This window comes from Anas platyrhynchos, chromosome 2, assembly GCF_047663525.1.
Source record: "Anas platyrhynchos isolate ZD024472 breed Pekin duck chromosome 2, IASCAAS_PekinDuck_T2T, whole genome shotgun sequence".
In the NCBI taxonomy this organism is placed as follows: domain Eukaryota; kingdom Metazoa; phylum Chordata; class Aves; order Anseriformes; family Anatidae; genus Anas; species Anas platyrhynchos.
Window position 1 is genome coordinate 21,808,704 of NC_092588.1, and position 12,437 is coordinate 21,821,140.

At 40.2% G+C, this 12,437-nt stretch overlaps 1 protein-coding gene and 1 long non-coding RNA gene across 7 annotated transcripts in view; one reads left to right on the forward strand and one right to left on the reverse strand.

Annotated features, from left to right (window-relative positions):
• The window catches only part of LOC101793175 (ankyrin repeat domain-containing protein 46), a 47,762-nt gene that overhangs the window by 32,844 nt on the left and 2,481 nt on the right, over positions 1-12,437 (forward strand). For 2 of the 6 annotated variants that reach the window (XM_072034419.1, XM_005027030.6), the window contains exon 16: positions 2,278-2,430. Coding sequence is in view for 4 of the 6 variants with exons in the window: in XM_072034422.1 (XP_071890523.1) it covers positions 7,454-7,764; positions 9,069-9,227 (470 nt within the window). In the remaining 2 variants the exon portion in view is untranslated. Of the gene's footprint in view, positions 1-2,277; positions 2,431-5,245; positions 5,351-5,679; positions 5,826-7,421; positions 7,765-9,068; positions 9,228-12,437 lie in introns of those variants that run through there. The other 4 variants (XM_072034422.1, XM_027452529.3, XM_027452526.3 and 1 more) reach the window with 4 other exon arrangements.
• On the reverse strand, positions 1,566-12,138 carry LOC119715865 (uncharacterized). The gene is made up of 3 exons (XR_005263307.2): positions 11,791-12,138; positions 5,214-5,347; positions 1,566-1,940 (listed from the first exon to the last, which is right to left on the reverse strand). It is a non-coding gene; the product is annotated as an uncharacterized lncRNA (long non-coding RNA).

Here is a 12,437-nt window from a genome sequence, read left to right on the forward strand (position 1 = left end):
TGTGCATAAAGGTAAGGTGATGGCTTGAGTAGAATAATCTGAATTGTGTTTACATAGTGCTGAACTCATGACCAAAGTGGCAGCTGCCACTCAAGAAAAAGCTTCTTGGAGAAGCCTCTCACCAAGAGGTTTCTCTGGTTGCCACTGTTAAAAGCAGAGTGCTGGGTGGGCTGGATCTGGGTGGGCATTTTTATGAACTTAGGATCAGTCTTTTCAGTGGAAGGGGTTTAGTTTTGCAGGGTTCTGTTCTGGGTTCTAAACTTGGCGTAGAAAAGGCAGTGAGCAACAAGGTGATAGCGTTTGCTGATGACAGGAGCAGTAAAGATAAGGTCAGCTGTGAAAAACTGCAGATTGACCCTGTAAAACTCAGTAAGCAGACAATATCAGACAATACACAGGAAATCCAGTGCAGGTATGTAGAGCAATTTAAATAGGTAGGGTAAAAAAGATTCCTGAGCCCTCTGTGAAATCGTGGGCTTTCAGTAATGAGCAATAGTTTGTAATTATGGAAAATGGTTCCATTAAAATGTGCCCATAGATAATGCAGACAGAAAGGTAAATCAAATAGTAACTGTTATTGGGGAAAAATATAAAAACAAACAAAAAATCTTTTTCTGTGATTGTGTTAATCTGTGGTTCAGATTAACCTCAAAGACTGGGTGCGGTTCCACAGCCTCCGTCCCCCATCTCAGAAAGAACATAGAAAAAAAACATACTGTATTGATGGAGATATAGAATACGTGGAAACAAGTAAATACATCAGTTAACAATTTAGCTTTGATAAATTGTTTGTTTGTTTTTTTGGTTTTTTTTTTTGATTTACTGTGTGAACATGAAAATTCGAAGCAGAAATGTCTGTATCCAGAGTTATAGCAAGAGTTACGTATCTGAAAGCAACTTGGCTTGTCACTGGTATTAGTTGTTGATACAAAAGTATAAGCTGTAGTGAACAAGCAGCACAATAGAGTATTTTAGAAGGAGATTCAAATAATCTGTTATATATAAATGATGTACAAAGTTAGGAGACTTCTGCTCTTTAACATGACCTGCTTCTGTTCACTAGCCATTCAGATGGATTTGGTGATGCATGCATTACAAAGGTCACGTCCTCCAAGGTTACATATTGCTAATACACACAGGATAAATAAAATAATTTTATTTTATAAGAAATAAAATAAGAGAATATAGACTATATAATAGTAAGTGGTTTAGTGGCAGCTTCTCGATTGTCAGTTTGCTTTGTTGCTGGAATGAAGCTGGTGAAGCTGTGGCTTCTGGCAATTCCTGCTGGAGGCGGGAGGTTTCCCATTTTAGTGAACCTGTCAAACCTGCCATTGTCAGAGTTATTGTGTGTCTCTGTAAGGACTTTTTTTTCTTCATGGAACAGGCATAAATGCAGGAAAAAAAACCCTTTATCTTCAGAAATCAAGATTTATGCTGAAGTCCTCGTTTTACTAATATAAGATCAGTGCTAAACAAAGATTTGCTGTCTGTGTGACACAGGAACAACAGTTTGGATTTCAGAATTCATTTTTATCAAGTTTTCAGGCCTTCCATCATTTCTCTTCAATCTCTCTCTCTCTTCAGAAGCCACCTGGACTTGGTCCTGGGCAAGCAGCTCTGGGTGTCCCTGCTTGCGCAGAGGGACTGACCAGATGGCCTCCAGAGGTCCCTGCCAGCCTCAACTTCTATGTGATTCTGTTTTTTCTTCTCAGGAAATCAGAAAACGCCATAAAATCTAGAAAAAGTAGTCGGTGTGGGTCTAGAATTACCATATCGCTTACTACAGTCGAAGAGGAATCTGTCGTTCCACACGGTGGCAGTATTCTTCTAGATAAAAGTGGTGCTCGCACATCTGCAGCTTGCAGCTAGTTCACTTGTTAACGGTGTCTTGGTGCTCAGTCAGAGCTGCTTTCTGTTCCAGAAGACTCTTTCAAGATCTGCAACAAATATAAACTTTGGTGTGAGTGGAACGAATTCTCTCTAGTTTGTTTAAAAAAAATTAAGAAAAAACTGCGATGAATTTTAAGATTTTCGTGATTGACCTACATTAGCACCCCATGTTCCCAGCAGAACCAAAGAAGGGATTTGGATAAAGGTTTTTGGAGAAGTTGATAATTATGACCAATGTGAGGGATTCAGTGACTTCCTATAAAAGCAGGTGTACCGACCACAAGGATCAAGGAAATACTGAAGTTGCTTTATTGATTGACCTGAGGTGGTTGTGGAGTGTTAGAGTTATAGCACATCTGTTTCTAACTACTATGAATTGAATAGTTCTTCCACAGAAGATAAAAAGAAAAAAATGAGCAAGGTTCAGAAATACTTAACAGCGCATTTGATAGGAGTGCACTGAGACGTGTAACGCAATTGAACTGCCAGTTGAGTCCAGAAAGGAAAAGACATCTGTGAATCTGCTTGTCGATAAAGGTATTTGGAAAGAACGAGCTCTTCCCTATCGCTCCCTTATCCCGTGTGCATCGATACACAATGACTGTTCTGTGTTATCGGGGGAGGCGTTTTACAGCCCTGAATTGGCATTTGAGCTCCTGTTTATATTTTATCTCTTACTGTTGACGTACTGTACAATGACGAGCAAAGTTCTCAGGTTTTAATGCCATTATCTACTGATCCGTACAAAAGCAATGATTCTGTTATTTTTTCCATTCTTCTCTTGCATCTCCACGTGCCCTGGCTAGAAAGAGAAAAAGGAGAGGTAGGTCTTAAGAGCCTGCTGTGATACCTGAAGTGTAGGAACTTCTGAAAAAATAACTAAAGAAGGGAAAATGCCACGTAATGCTGTACTGATCTGCTCTGCTGCTTTTTGCAGCAGATCCCTGTTAGTGGAGAAATAAAACTCTAACCCACTTGGACTGAACAGCTGAAGATCTTTAGGAGAAGATACAGAGCTGTTGGTGGAGCTCGATATAGATAACGGTGGCTTTTCCTAAAAAATGCTGGTAATTGATCAGATGATTTTTTTTTTACTATTTTACATTTTTTTTTACATTTTTTTACATTTATTCAGTTAAGTGACTTGTGTCTTAGCTTCCGTGTAAAAACAGGTGTGCATGAAAGCTTAGCAAGGATTTTCTCCCCCAGCCTTCCCAGAAAAGGAATCAGAACAATATTGTTGGGCTTACAGTTCACCCGGATACATGAGCAATTCAGAGGATACTCGAGCAAGGTACTCAGTTTTGTTGTTGTTACGATTAAATCACATCTTTTTAAAAAATGTTACCATGTATCCCCAAGAACAGTTTGTGTAATTTTTAAGGTTACTGTTCTATTTGAGGGGAAACTTTGCCTTCAGAGAGTGGGGGCTGACAGTTGAAGCAAAGCACTCGAGCTGGGCCCTTTCTCATTCATACAAAAATGAGAGGAAGAGCTCAGCGAGCCACTGCCACTTTGTAATGCATTACAAAAAGAGGAAGCTGCCTGCCATCAGGGAGCTGGCAGTGCAGGTTGCGTGCTGTGTTTTGCTGGGGGAGGTGGGTTTGGTCCCTGATTTTGTTTTAGGTTTCCATTTATTGTTGGTGGCAGTTCCTCTGGAGGAAATCTGGCTGATGTTTGGGTTCTAGATGTCGACATGTCTCTCAGTATGGGGAAGTCTCAGCTGTTGTGTGATCTGATGGTGTGCCATCGATCCGAGGCGTTAATTAAGAACAGCAACCCTCACGTCAGTTTTTCTGAACGTTCTTGGAAATTCTGTCATTTTGCAGAGCTGGTAAGTCATGGAGCAGTGCCTGTGTGAGGAACTGCAGCTCATCAAGCCCACCAATATTTCTGTGGTGGAGAGACTCCGCTCCCGTTAGTGAATCTGTCTCATAAGCAATCTGGCTCCCTTTCCAGGAGCTCTTTGGTGACTGTTGAACTTGGTGAGAAGGCAGAGGCAAAACCACACATTCACTGTAAAATAAAACCATACATGGTTGGTGCAAATCGGGGGGTAGTTTAAGCAGTAACAAAACTCACATCTAGCTCTAGGTTTTGAATTCTTCAAGATGACTCCTGGCTTTGGCTTCCACAGGTTTGAGCAAGTTAGACAATGTGTGTACCACAGCTCTAGGGGGTAGACAGCTGACTTTTAATAGATAAAAGTGAATTATTATCACTTAATACAAGCATTCCTGTTGAAAACAGAACCGTTTGATTTCCTGAGCCTGTACTAAACTGTATGTATCACTGAAGAACTGGCTTACTGCAAAATGTCTAAAATCATTAATAAAATTATACAGTGCTCGGGCAACATCCATGTTGGGTAAATTAAGGGAAAATGTATTCTTATATTACACTTTCCTAACAGAAATTCCTCTTGCTTGGGAGAACATACTTGATTTTTTTTTCTCCAAGCTAATTTGCTGTCACAGTGACAAGTTATTAACAGTGAAACTTTTTTTTCCTAAGAGTGCAATGTAAAAGATAAGTTTTCAGAAGGTAGCGCTGCAGTTTTAGGAGCAGTCCTTTACTGAGCCAAATTAATTTAACTCCAGCAGCAGTAATTTGTAGGGCTATTCAGGCCGCTCCTTTTGCAATGTTTAGTGTCTCCTTACCGAGTAATGTGAGGCCCTTTGTGACATTAGTGCCTGATGGGAGGTGCACCAGCTTCTGGGGTGATGCAGGCTTCTTTCTGCCTCACCTTCAGAAGCAATGTGAAGAGAATGGATGGGATGCTTTGGATTTTTTTTCTAAATACACTTAATTAGATACTCATTGCAATAAGAACGTTTTTATACATACTGGGGATTTAAATGTAACCAGTTTGCTCATTCAGAAATTTCTAATTAAGTCGACTGTTGTAATTTTTTTTCTGAGCCTTTTTAGGAAATTTTGCAAAATCAGATTACATTTGAGGCAGGACTACATTATTTGGGGACTGGCATTTTAAAGACGGTGCAGTTCATCTTCGTGTGCAGCTCCTATCTGGCATGTATTAGGCAGCCATGTGTAAAACAGAATCGTGTGTGTGCAAAAACCTTTTTTAATCACAAAGCTAAATCGACCCAGATGGTACCGATTCCTTGTGAATGCGTTTGTTTAGTCCGCAGCCTTCAAGCATTAGGAAGGAGGATTTGTTGTTGCTTTATAATTCTTTCTTAAAGTAAATTACTAAGGTTTTGTTTTAGTCTTGTGCACTTCAGTGATGAATTCTAGAACATTTCAGTGATGATAAATTCCAAATTGGAAATATTTTCAGTTAAACCTCATAATACCTGCTAATCTTCCTGCTTCCTCTCCCGAGAAGACAAGGTGGTGGAGGTTTGTTCTGCTGCCGTTAGCTGCTGTTTCGTCACCGTTGTATGAGAAGTGACAGGAAATTCTGCAGGGCTTTACCAGGCCCACACATCTGGTACGAAAACATAAACCGAAGTTTACATTTAACAGAGTATCCCATCAAGTTTCTCAAATAGCATGCTTTGCTTCCAGGCTAATATTCTGCTGTTGATTTATGCTAGGCCTTTTTTTTTTTTTATTAAGCAGGATTAAGCACTCAAATACCACTTCATAAGCAAGCGGTGATCTTTTTATCAAGTACAAGGAGGGCTTTATGCTGTTACTATGCTCGAGCGTTGGAGGTTTCGAGTTATTTATGGTTTTGCTGCTTTAGGGGAGATTAAGTGCAGAACGTAAAGGTGTCAGTCACATCATACAAAAATTGGGCCTGATTTTTTTTCTCAGCAAGGACTGGACTATCGGAGTTGAAGAAGCACTCATGTCATTTATGATTTGGGTAGAAAGTGGGCGAGAAAATTGAAATTGCTGCCAAGTGGGAAGCCTAGCTTTGCAACAGCCAAGGTTTTGTAACATACTCGTTGAAAATACAGGTATGTTGGCCCTTCTTTCTCTGTAGGATTGTAAGAAATCTGTGTGTGTCTGAAATAACACTCTGCTTGCATGAAATGTTTTATGCTGTGCTGGTGAACTTTTGCTATTGGAGATGGTTGTGGGAAAGGGTGCTTGGGCCAGCGATACACCACCGCATGCTCAAAACCACCCTTAGAGCCTAGGGGAATGTGCTCTGTCTAAAATCATTCCTTATACAGATACCAGGACGTAGAAGTTAATTCCCATCTCTTCTGTGTCCAAGACAGGAAAAAAAAAGTTGTGCATTCCTGCACAGGGAAACTGGGCAGTGCTGATACGTGGAGCAGAGTTTGTCCAGATAGGAAATACAAGCTATTAAAGTTTAAATATAAATTATTAACCCCCGCCAGCCCCAAAGCTGTTAATCAGGCCAGTTGTATAAACGTGAAATGACTCCTGTAGGTGCTCTGATCTTGAGTTTGATCTAACACGTGGGGGAAGAGCTGTAAAATCCAGGCTTTATAAACTCTAAAAAGAAAATAAAAGAGAGGTTTTAAATCGAATTCTCTGGCTGCTGGCCATGTTTCCGTTCTCGTAGCTGAATGAGTGCACTGGTGTAGAAGGAGACCTTATATAGATGAGAAAATGTAAATCTGCATATAGCGGCCTTGTAAGAGGCTCGTGCTGCTAGCCAGAACACAGCTGCACCCTTCACCCAAAATGCCAGCCTTGGTCAAGTGGGAAATCGTTTTTCATGCGAAATTTCATCTTCTGCTCAAAGGTTATCTAGTAAAATTGCTCTTCCTTCCTGTCACTTGAACTGTGTGGTGGCTTTATGGAGATTCCTTCAAAGGGTTTTCACTAGTTTATAAGTGATTTTTTTTTCTTAGAGGCAACATGAAGCTTTGCTGCCCAGCCTCCTAGATGTTTTCATTTTTTCTTATTGTTGTCTCGTGCACGATGTTCCCATCCTCTTGCATAGTCATTCCTTTTTCTTTTCCTTACTGTTTTCAAGTCGTCTTTTCTGTGTCCCATAAATCCAGTGTCATCATACCCTCGTTATTTGAATCATCCTTAAAATACTCTTCTGCAAAACCTAAGTCATGTTTTATAAAATGTCAATAAATCCATTCTGAAATGACATCCATCTTCCTGATACAGAAAAGGAATTAATCTTTTATGTAATATTAATCCAGAGAAACTGCATTTGTGCTTCTCCGTGGTGGGGTTTTTGAAAGGTGGTGCATCTCCCTTCTTTCAGTTCAAATCTCCAGTGTTTTATACTTTTAATATCAATTCTACCACCTGCCATCTCTTCCTAGGTGAAAGTTACTCACCTGGCTTGCATTTGTGGTAGTGATCTTATCACTTCTCTGTAATAAGTCTGTGCTACAGTTTCCAGAGGTAGGAGGATGAGTAAAAAGAGCTCTTCCCATATTACCAGACAGGAATGTAGCACGTGAAATTAATAGGTAGGACAGGAAGATTTCAGTCAGTTCAAAAATGAGTTTGCGTTCTCATTCAGGAACCTGAGAAATCTTCCAAATGAATTTTTAAATTTTAAAATGTATTTATTTGCCTGGCTTCCCCGACACTTTCCCCATTTGTTCTTGCAGGTTTGTCATCTCCTCCAGAGAGAATCAGAACCATGTCCTACGTTTTCGTCAACGACTCATCCCAGACAAACGTGCCGCTGCTGCAGGCTTGCATTGATGGAGATTTTAACTATTCCAAACGCCTGCTGGAGAGTGGGTTTGACCCAAATATTCGTGACAGCCGGGGCCGGACTGGCCTTCACCTTGCTGCAGCCAGAGGAAACGTAGACATCTGTCAACTCCTGCACAAATTTGGGGCTGACCTGCTAGCCACCGATTACCAGGGTAACACAGCCCTGCACCTGTGTGGGCACGTGGACACCATCCAGTTCCTAGTTTCTAATGGACTTAAAATTGATATTTGGTAAGTTGCTTTTCTCTTTTTTTTTTTTTAAACAGCATGTATTTTATAATATGTGTTCTGTTCCCAAAGCATTGTGTACAAAACTGCTGTGGCTGCAATGCTATATGCAGTACAATTCTTTTTTTTTTTTTTTTTATTAAGATATCACTTAATGAAGACACGAAATAAAAAGGCAGGCAAACAATGAGAGGCCATTCCTGCTGGCCGAGCGCAGCAAGCGAAGCAAATAAAAATAGCAGCTGCTGGTGTGGGCTGCTGTGTCTAATTCTGACTCAGTGATGACATTGCTATCCTGGTTTGGCCAGACAGCCAGGTGTGGGTGGTTGGCACCAAAGAAGAAAATCGCATCAACTGCTTGAAAAGAATTTTCTCCGCCGCAGTTCTATTGTTTCAACTGTTGCACTGTATACGACAAAGAAAATACAGTAGATGTGTACCAGTTCATTCCCATACCCCTTGGTGACAATGCTTCCTTTCAGTGGTTTCAAACCCTCAAAATGTGTGACTCAACCCTCCTTTTAAATATTGTTCTTTTTAAATATTGTATTTTCTTTCCTTCTGGCTTCCAGCAGCTGGCGGATGCCAGTGCTCAGATGCAAGCTCTCCAGCTACAAAACAGCGAGCTGTTTCGCTGCACTAACTGAATTATTTTGTTTGTGGAACTTTCTGCATATTTACAGGGCATGCAAAAAAGTTTGTGAAACTTCAGAACCTTTGAGGGTTTTTTTTTTTATCTGTTCCCTTTTCACTTGTCCCTCATTAGTGCTTTCAGCTAGTTATTGGCAGACCAGATTCTTCATGGGTTGTGTTTTGTTGGTTTTGTTTTTTTCTTGCTTCGAGCAACTCTGGTGAAAATCCCTAGTCTGAATGCAGCTCTGGTCCTAGTCAGTATTTAAAAGAAGCAGAGGGACCATCTGTATTTTATTTCATTTTTGCCTCATGTCCTCATACCCACATGGAAAAAGGAGCTATGAAGAAACAGATTGCACAATTCCTTCTTGAAATCAAGCTTCATCTCCAGCATTGCCATAAATCCATGCTTTTTGTTACAATACCCAGGGTTTGCAATTAAATTAGAACACTAGGAATTTTGATTTTATTTGGAGGAAAAGGAGTTGTGCTATTTCAAACCTAAATATACCAATTCTCTTCTATAGTCAATTATGGTATCACTTTTATAGATGGAAATGACAGAAAATAGTTCTGGGTAGTGAATTTTACACTGTGTGTTATGTGATCTTGCTACAAAATTTCTGTTTTAAGATTTTCTTTTCTTCTCGTGCCCATTCATGGCATTACTTTAGCAATCACCAAGGTGCGACACCGCTTGTCCTTGCAAAACGAAGGGGTGTAAATAAAGATGTAATTAGACTGCTGGAATCTTTAGAGGAGCAAGAGGTGAAGGGATTCAACAGAGGAGCTCACTCGAAGCTGGAAACGATGCAGACTGCTGAAAGTGAAAGGTATTTACAAAGCAAAGAGAATTATTGGAAATGATGTATGTGTATAATATATCTTTACTAATGTGCTTATTGCTCTGAGATTTTTATGATTCAACTTGCTTGCTTGTTCCTCAGAGCAGGTAATACCAAATTTGTCCTAGTATTATCAGATCAAATCTTAGAATTTAGCAGAATCTCTTTAGATAGGTCAAATGTAAGGGGAAATAAATGACTTTTTCTAATCGAAATTCTCATTTTATGGTGGATTTTTTTTAAAAAATAACTCATTTTCTGTTACAGACACAAAAATATATCTATATTCTGCCATTTATCATGAAGCCAAAGGGAAAATGGGGTGAAATGTGAAATGCTAGTATCACACACTGGCCTAACATGCTTTCAGTAAGATGGTCTGGTGCGAGGTGTCCCTGCCCATGGCAGGGGGCTGGAACCAGGTGGGTTTTAAGGTCCTTTCCCACCTAACCCATTCTGTGATTTGGATGAGACTCGCTAGTTTCAGAGAGACTCATTCTCTCACAGAAACCCTTGAATTGCTGATGAACACAACAGAACATGGGACTGAGCTTAAACATGCAGCAGTACTCTCCAGTACTGCTTTTTTCATATATTTGGAAGAAGATAGCAACGTTGTTTTGAATACTTGCTCTCATACTGCATTTATTTAAATTCATGGTTTTTAATACTGTCTAGTAATGGTGATGAATTGCAACCTCTGGGGTTTTATATCAGAAAAAACACGGAGTTCTGTCTCATTGGGTTTCTTCCATTTGCGTCAAAACGTGCGTTGCCTTCACTGCAGGGGAAAATAAAGCTATCTGGACAGGGTTGTTATCTAAATGGAGCAAACAGAAGAGTTGAAACCAACAAATCTACAGAAATCATGCAAAATACTCCCTGAGAGCAGAGTGGAAGATCTTTCCCACTCATCAGGTCACCCCGCTCGTCAGAGAGATTGCTTTGAGCCCTGAAACACTAAATTTAATAGTGTCCAAATTCTGTTCACGTCAAGTATTGGATGTTCTGCAGATTCTTTCTAACTTCCTAAATTTTGCTTAAAGCTGCTTGTCACACGGGCTGCCACCCCAATACACACGGACCGAAGCTCAGCCCCATGAAAATGACCCTTTTTGATAGTGTCCCTTTAATGAAGGGAGCTTCCTTTCTGTTATTTGACCTTCATAAATGTTACATTGTTTAGCTTGGCAAGGAAGTCAGCAATTCTCCTTGGGGAGAGGCACACAGACATATAAACAGTGCGCTACCCAGCTTGTTTGTGAACATGTTTAAAATGTCTGAAATATATTATATTTAGCATAACAAACAACAGATGCCTACAGCAGCACAAGCAAGTGAGCTTGTGGCTGTTTGCTCTGTAAATAAATAATGCCTTTGGAGCAGTTGCCTTTTCAGACCTCCACAGTTTCACTCCTCCCCCTTTGTATTTTTTTTTCCACGTTTTAGCTAAATTTCGTTAAGATGAATGACTTCTGACCTTCCTCCCCAATCTTTGCATTGTATATGACCCCATGGAAAATAAATACTCTTTCTGAAAACCGTGAGCTTCCCTTTTGAAGAGCAGTGTCTGATTTAAGGTTTCTGCTTCTTATCACACGGTTGCTGCAGATCTGGAAGCAGAGGCCCAAAGTAGGTTCCCAGATGGGATTTCTTTTCTCTGCCGGGAGGCAGAGCTCTCCCGTGGCCCAGCACAGGTGACCTGTCCCTCTGCACAGCCCAGCGTGCCCACAAGTGCAGCCAAAGGTGAATTTCCACATTGTGTTGGGAACAGGAGCAGCCACCTGCACTACGTGGCACAAGCTCTTCTGTAGGATGCATCCCTGCGGTACCATTTCTCAAGGAGATGTAATTTGTCATAAGGAAAATATCTTGAATATCATTGCTTTTAATTGGGCTGCTATACAAAATACCAAAGTGTTTTCTCTCTACCCTTTTCTATTTAATGAGCAAGCATGTGACCTTTTCACTTCAATCACGTTGCACCTTTATTTAACCTTTCTGTGGTTACGTATTAACTAGTTAGTGCTTAATGAGTGAGTAGTGCTGTTTTCACCAGTGGCTGTCTTCTCTTGAACCCTTTGTTTTGCTTGGGAAATCAGAATGTGCAAGGAAGATGACTAAGTCCTGCAGCTATGGACAAGCTAAAATAGCTTTAGAGCAAAGTAAATATTTTAAAAGCAAAAAAGGCAAGCTGTTTAACAGGCAATTTCTGAAATTTTCTGCCCATGATGCTGCAATACTTCAGTAAGCTAGGGGAGTTCAGGCTAATTATTCATCTATGGCTGTGCTTCTTAAGAAGAAAAAAGACATGGCATGAAATTTTTCTGTGGTGCAAGCTTAGAAGAGAGATTCATAACTGAGGCCTTTTTCTGCTAACTCATTTGTCAATTATTATCACCAAAACCAATAGCATTTATGCAATTAGTTTTGATTTGCAAATTGGTTTTCCCTGCAATGTTTTCTTCTCATATTGCTGGAGGAGATACCCAGGAATCTGGTAACTGAAAGCAATTAGAAGGGGGGAAAAATGTTTTTCTTTTCTGCTTACCTTCTGCTTTGACATCACCGGGTGTGCAGGCAGTTTCACCATTTCCTCTCCGTGCTTGTCAGAGCATGATCCTGTAAACACTGGTGTGTGCAGTCTCACTCAAGCGAGAAGTTGTGGGGCTGTGCAGATGGCTAAAAATCTGCATAACTGAAATCAAGTGATGAGAACGCTTTCCTATTCTTACTGAGGTCTCTTATACACCAACAGAGAGATAGTTTCCTACTATAAAACCCTCCTGAAACCAGCGAGATAGAGAGGAGGATAGAAGGAGCCACACAGTGTTTGAGGCAACTTGCATTTTTTTTTTTCTAATGATGCTTCATGGTCAATCTATCATTCTGATTTTTCTCACTTGAAAGTGAGAGTTTCACTCCCTAATTTATATAAAATTTAATATAAAAAAAAAAAGTCTGACAATTTAAGGGGCCTGAAGGATTGAGAGTGGCATGCTAAGGCAGCAGAGCAGCTGCTGAGTGCCATGTGGCAGAAGAACTACAGCGATACTGATTTAGCTCAACAATCAGAAAGTTTCTGATTTTTTTTTTTATGTAAATGGATTGTTTTCTCTATTTTTAAGCTAGAGAAGAGGCCTCTAACAAAGAAATGCAGGAGAGCAATAAAGAGCTCCACGTAGTTCAGGATCTAAA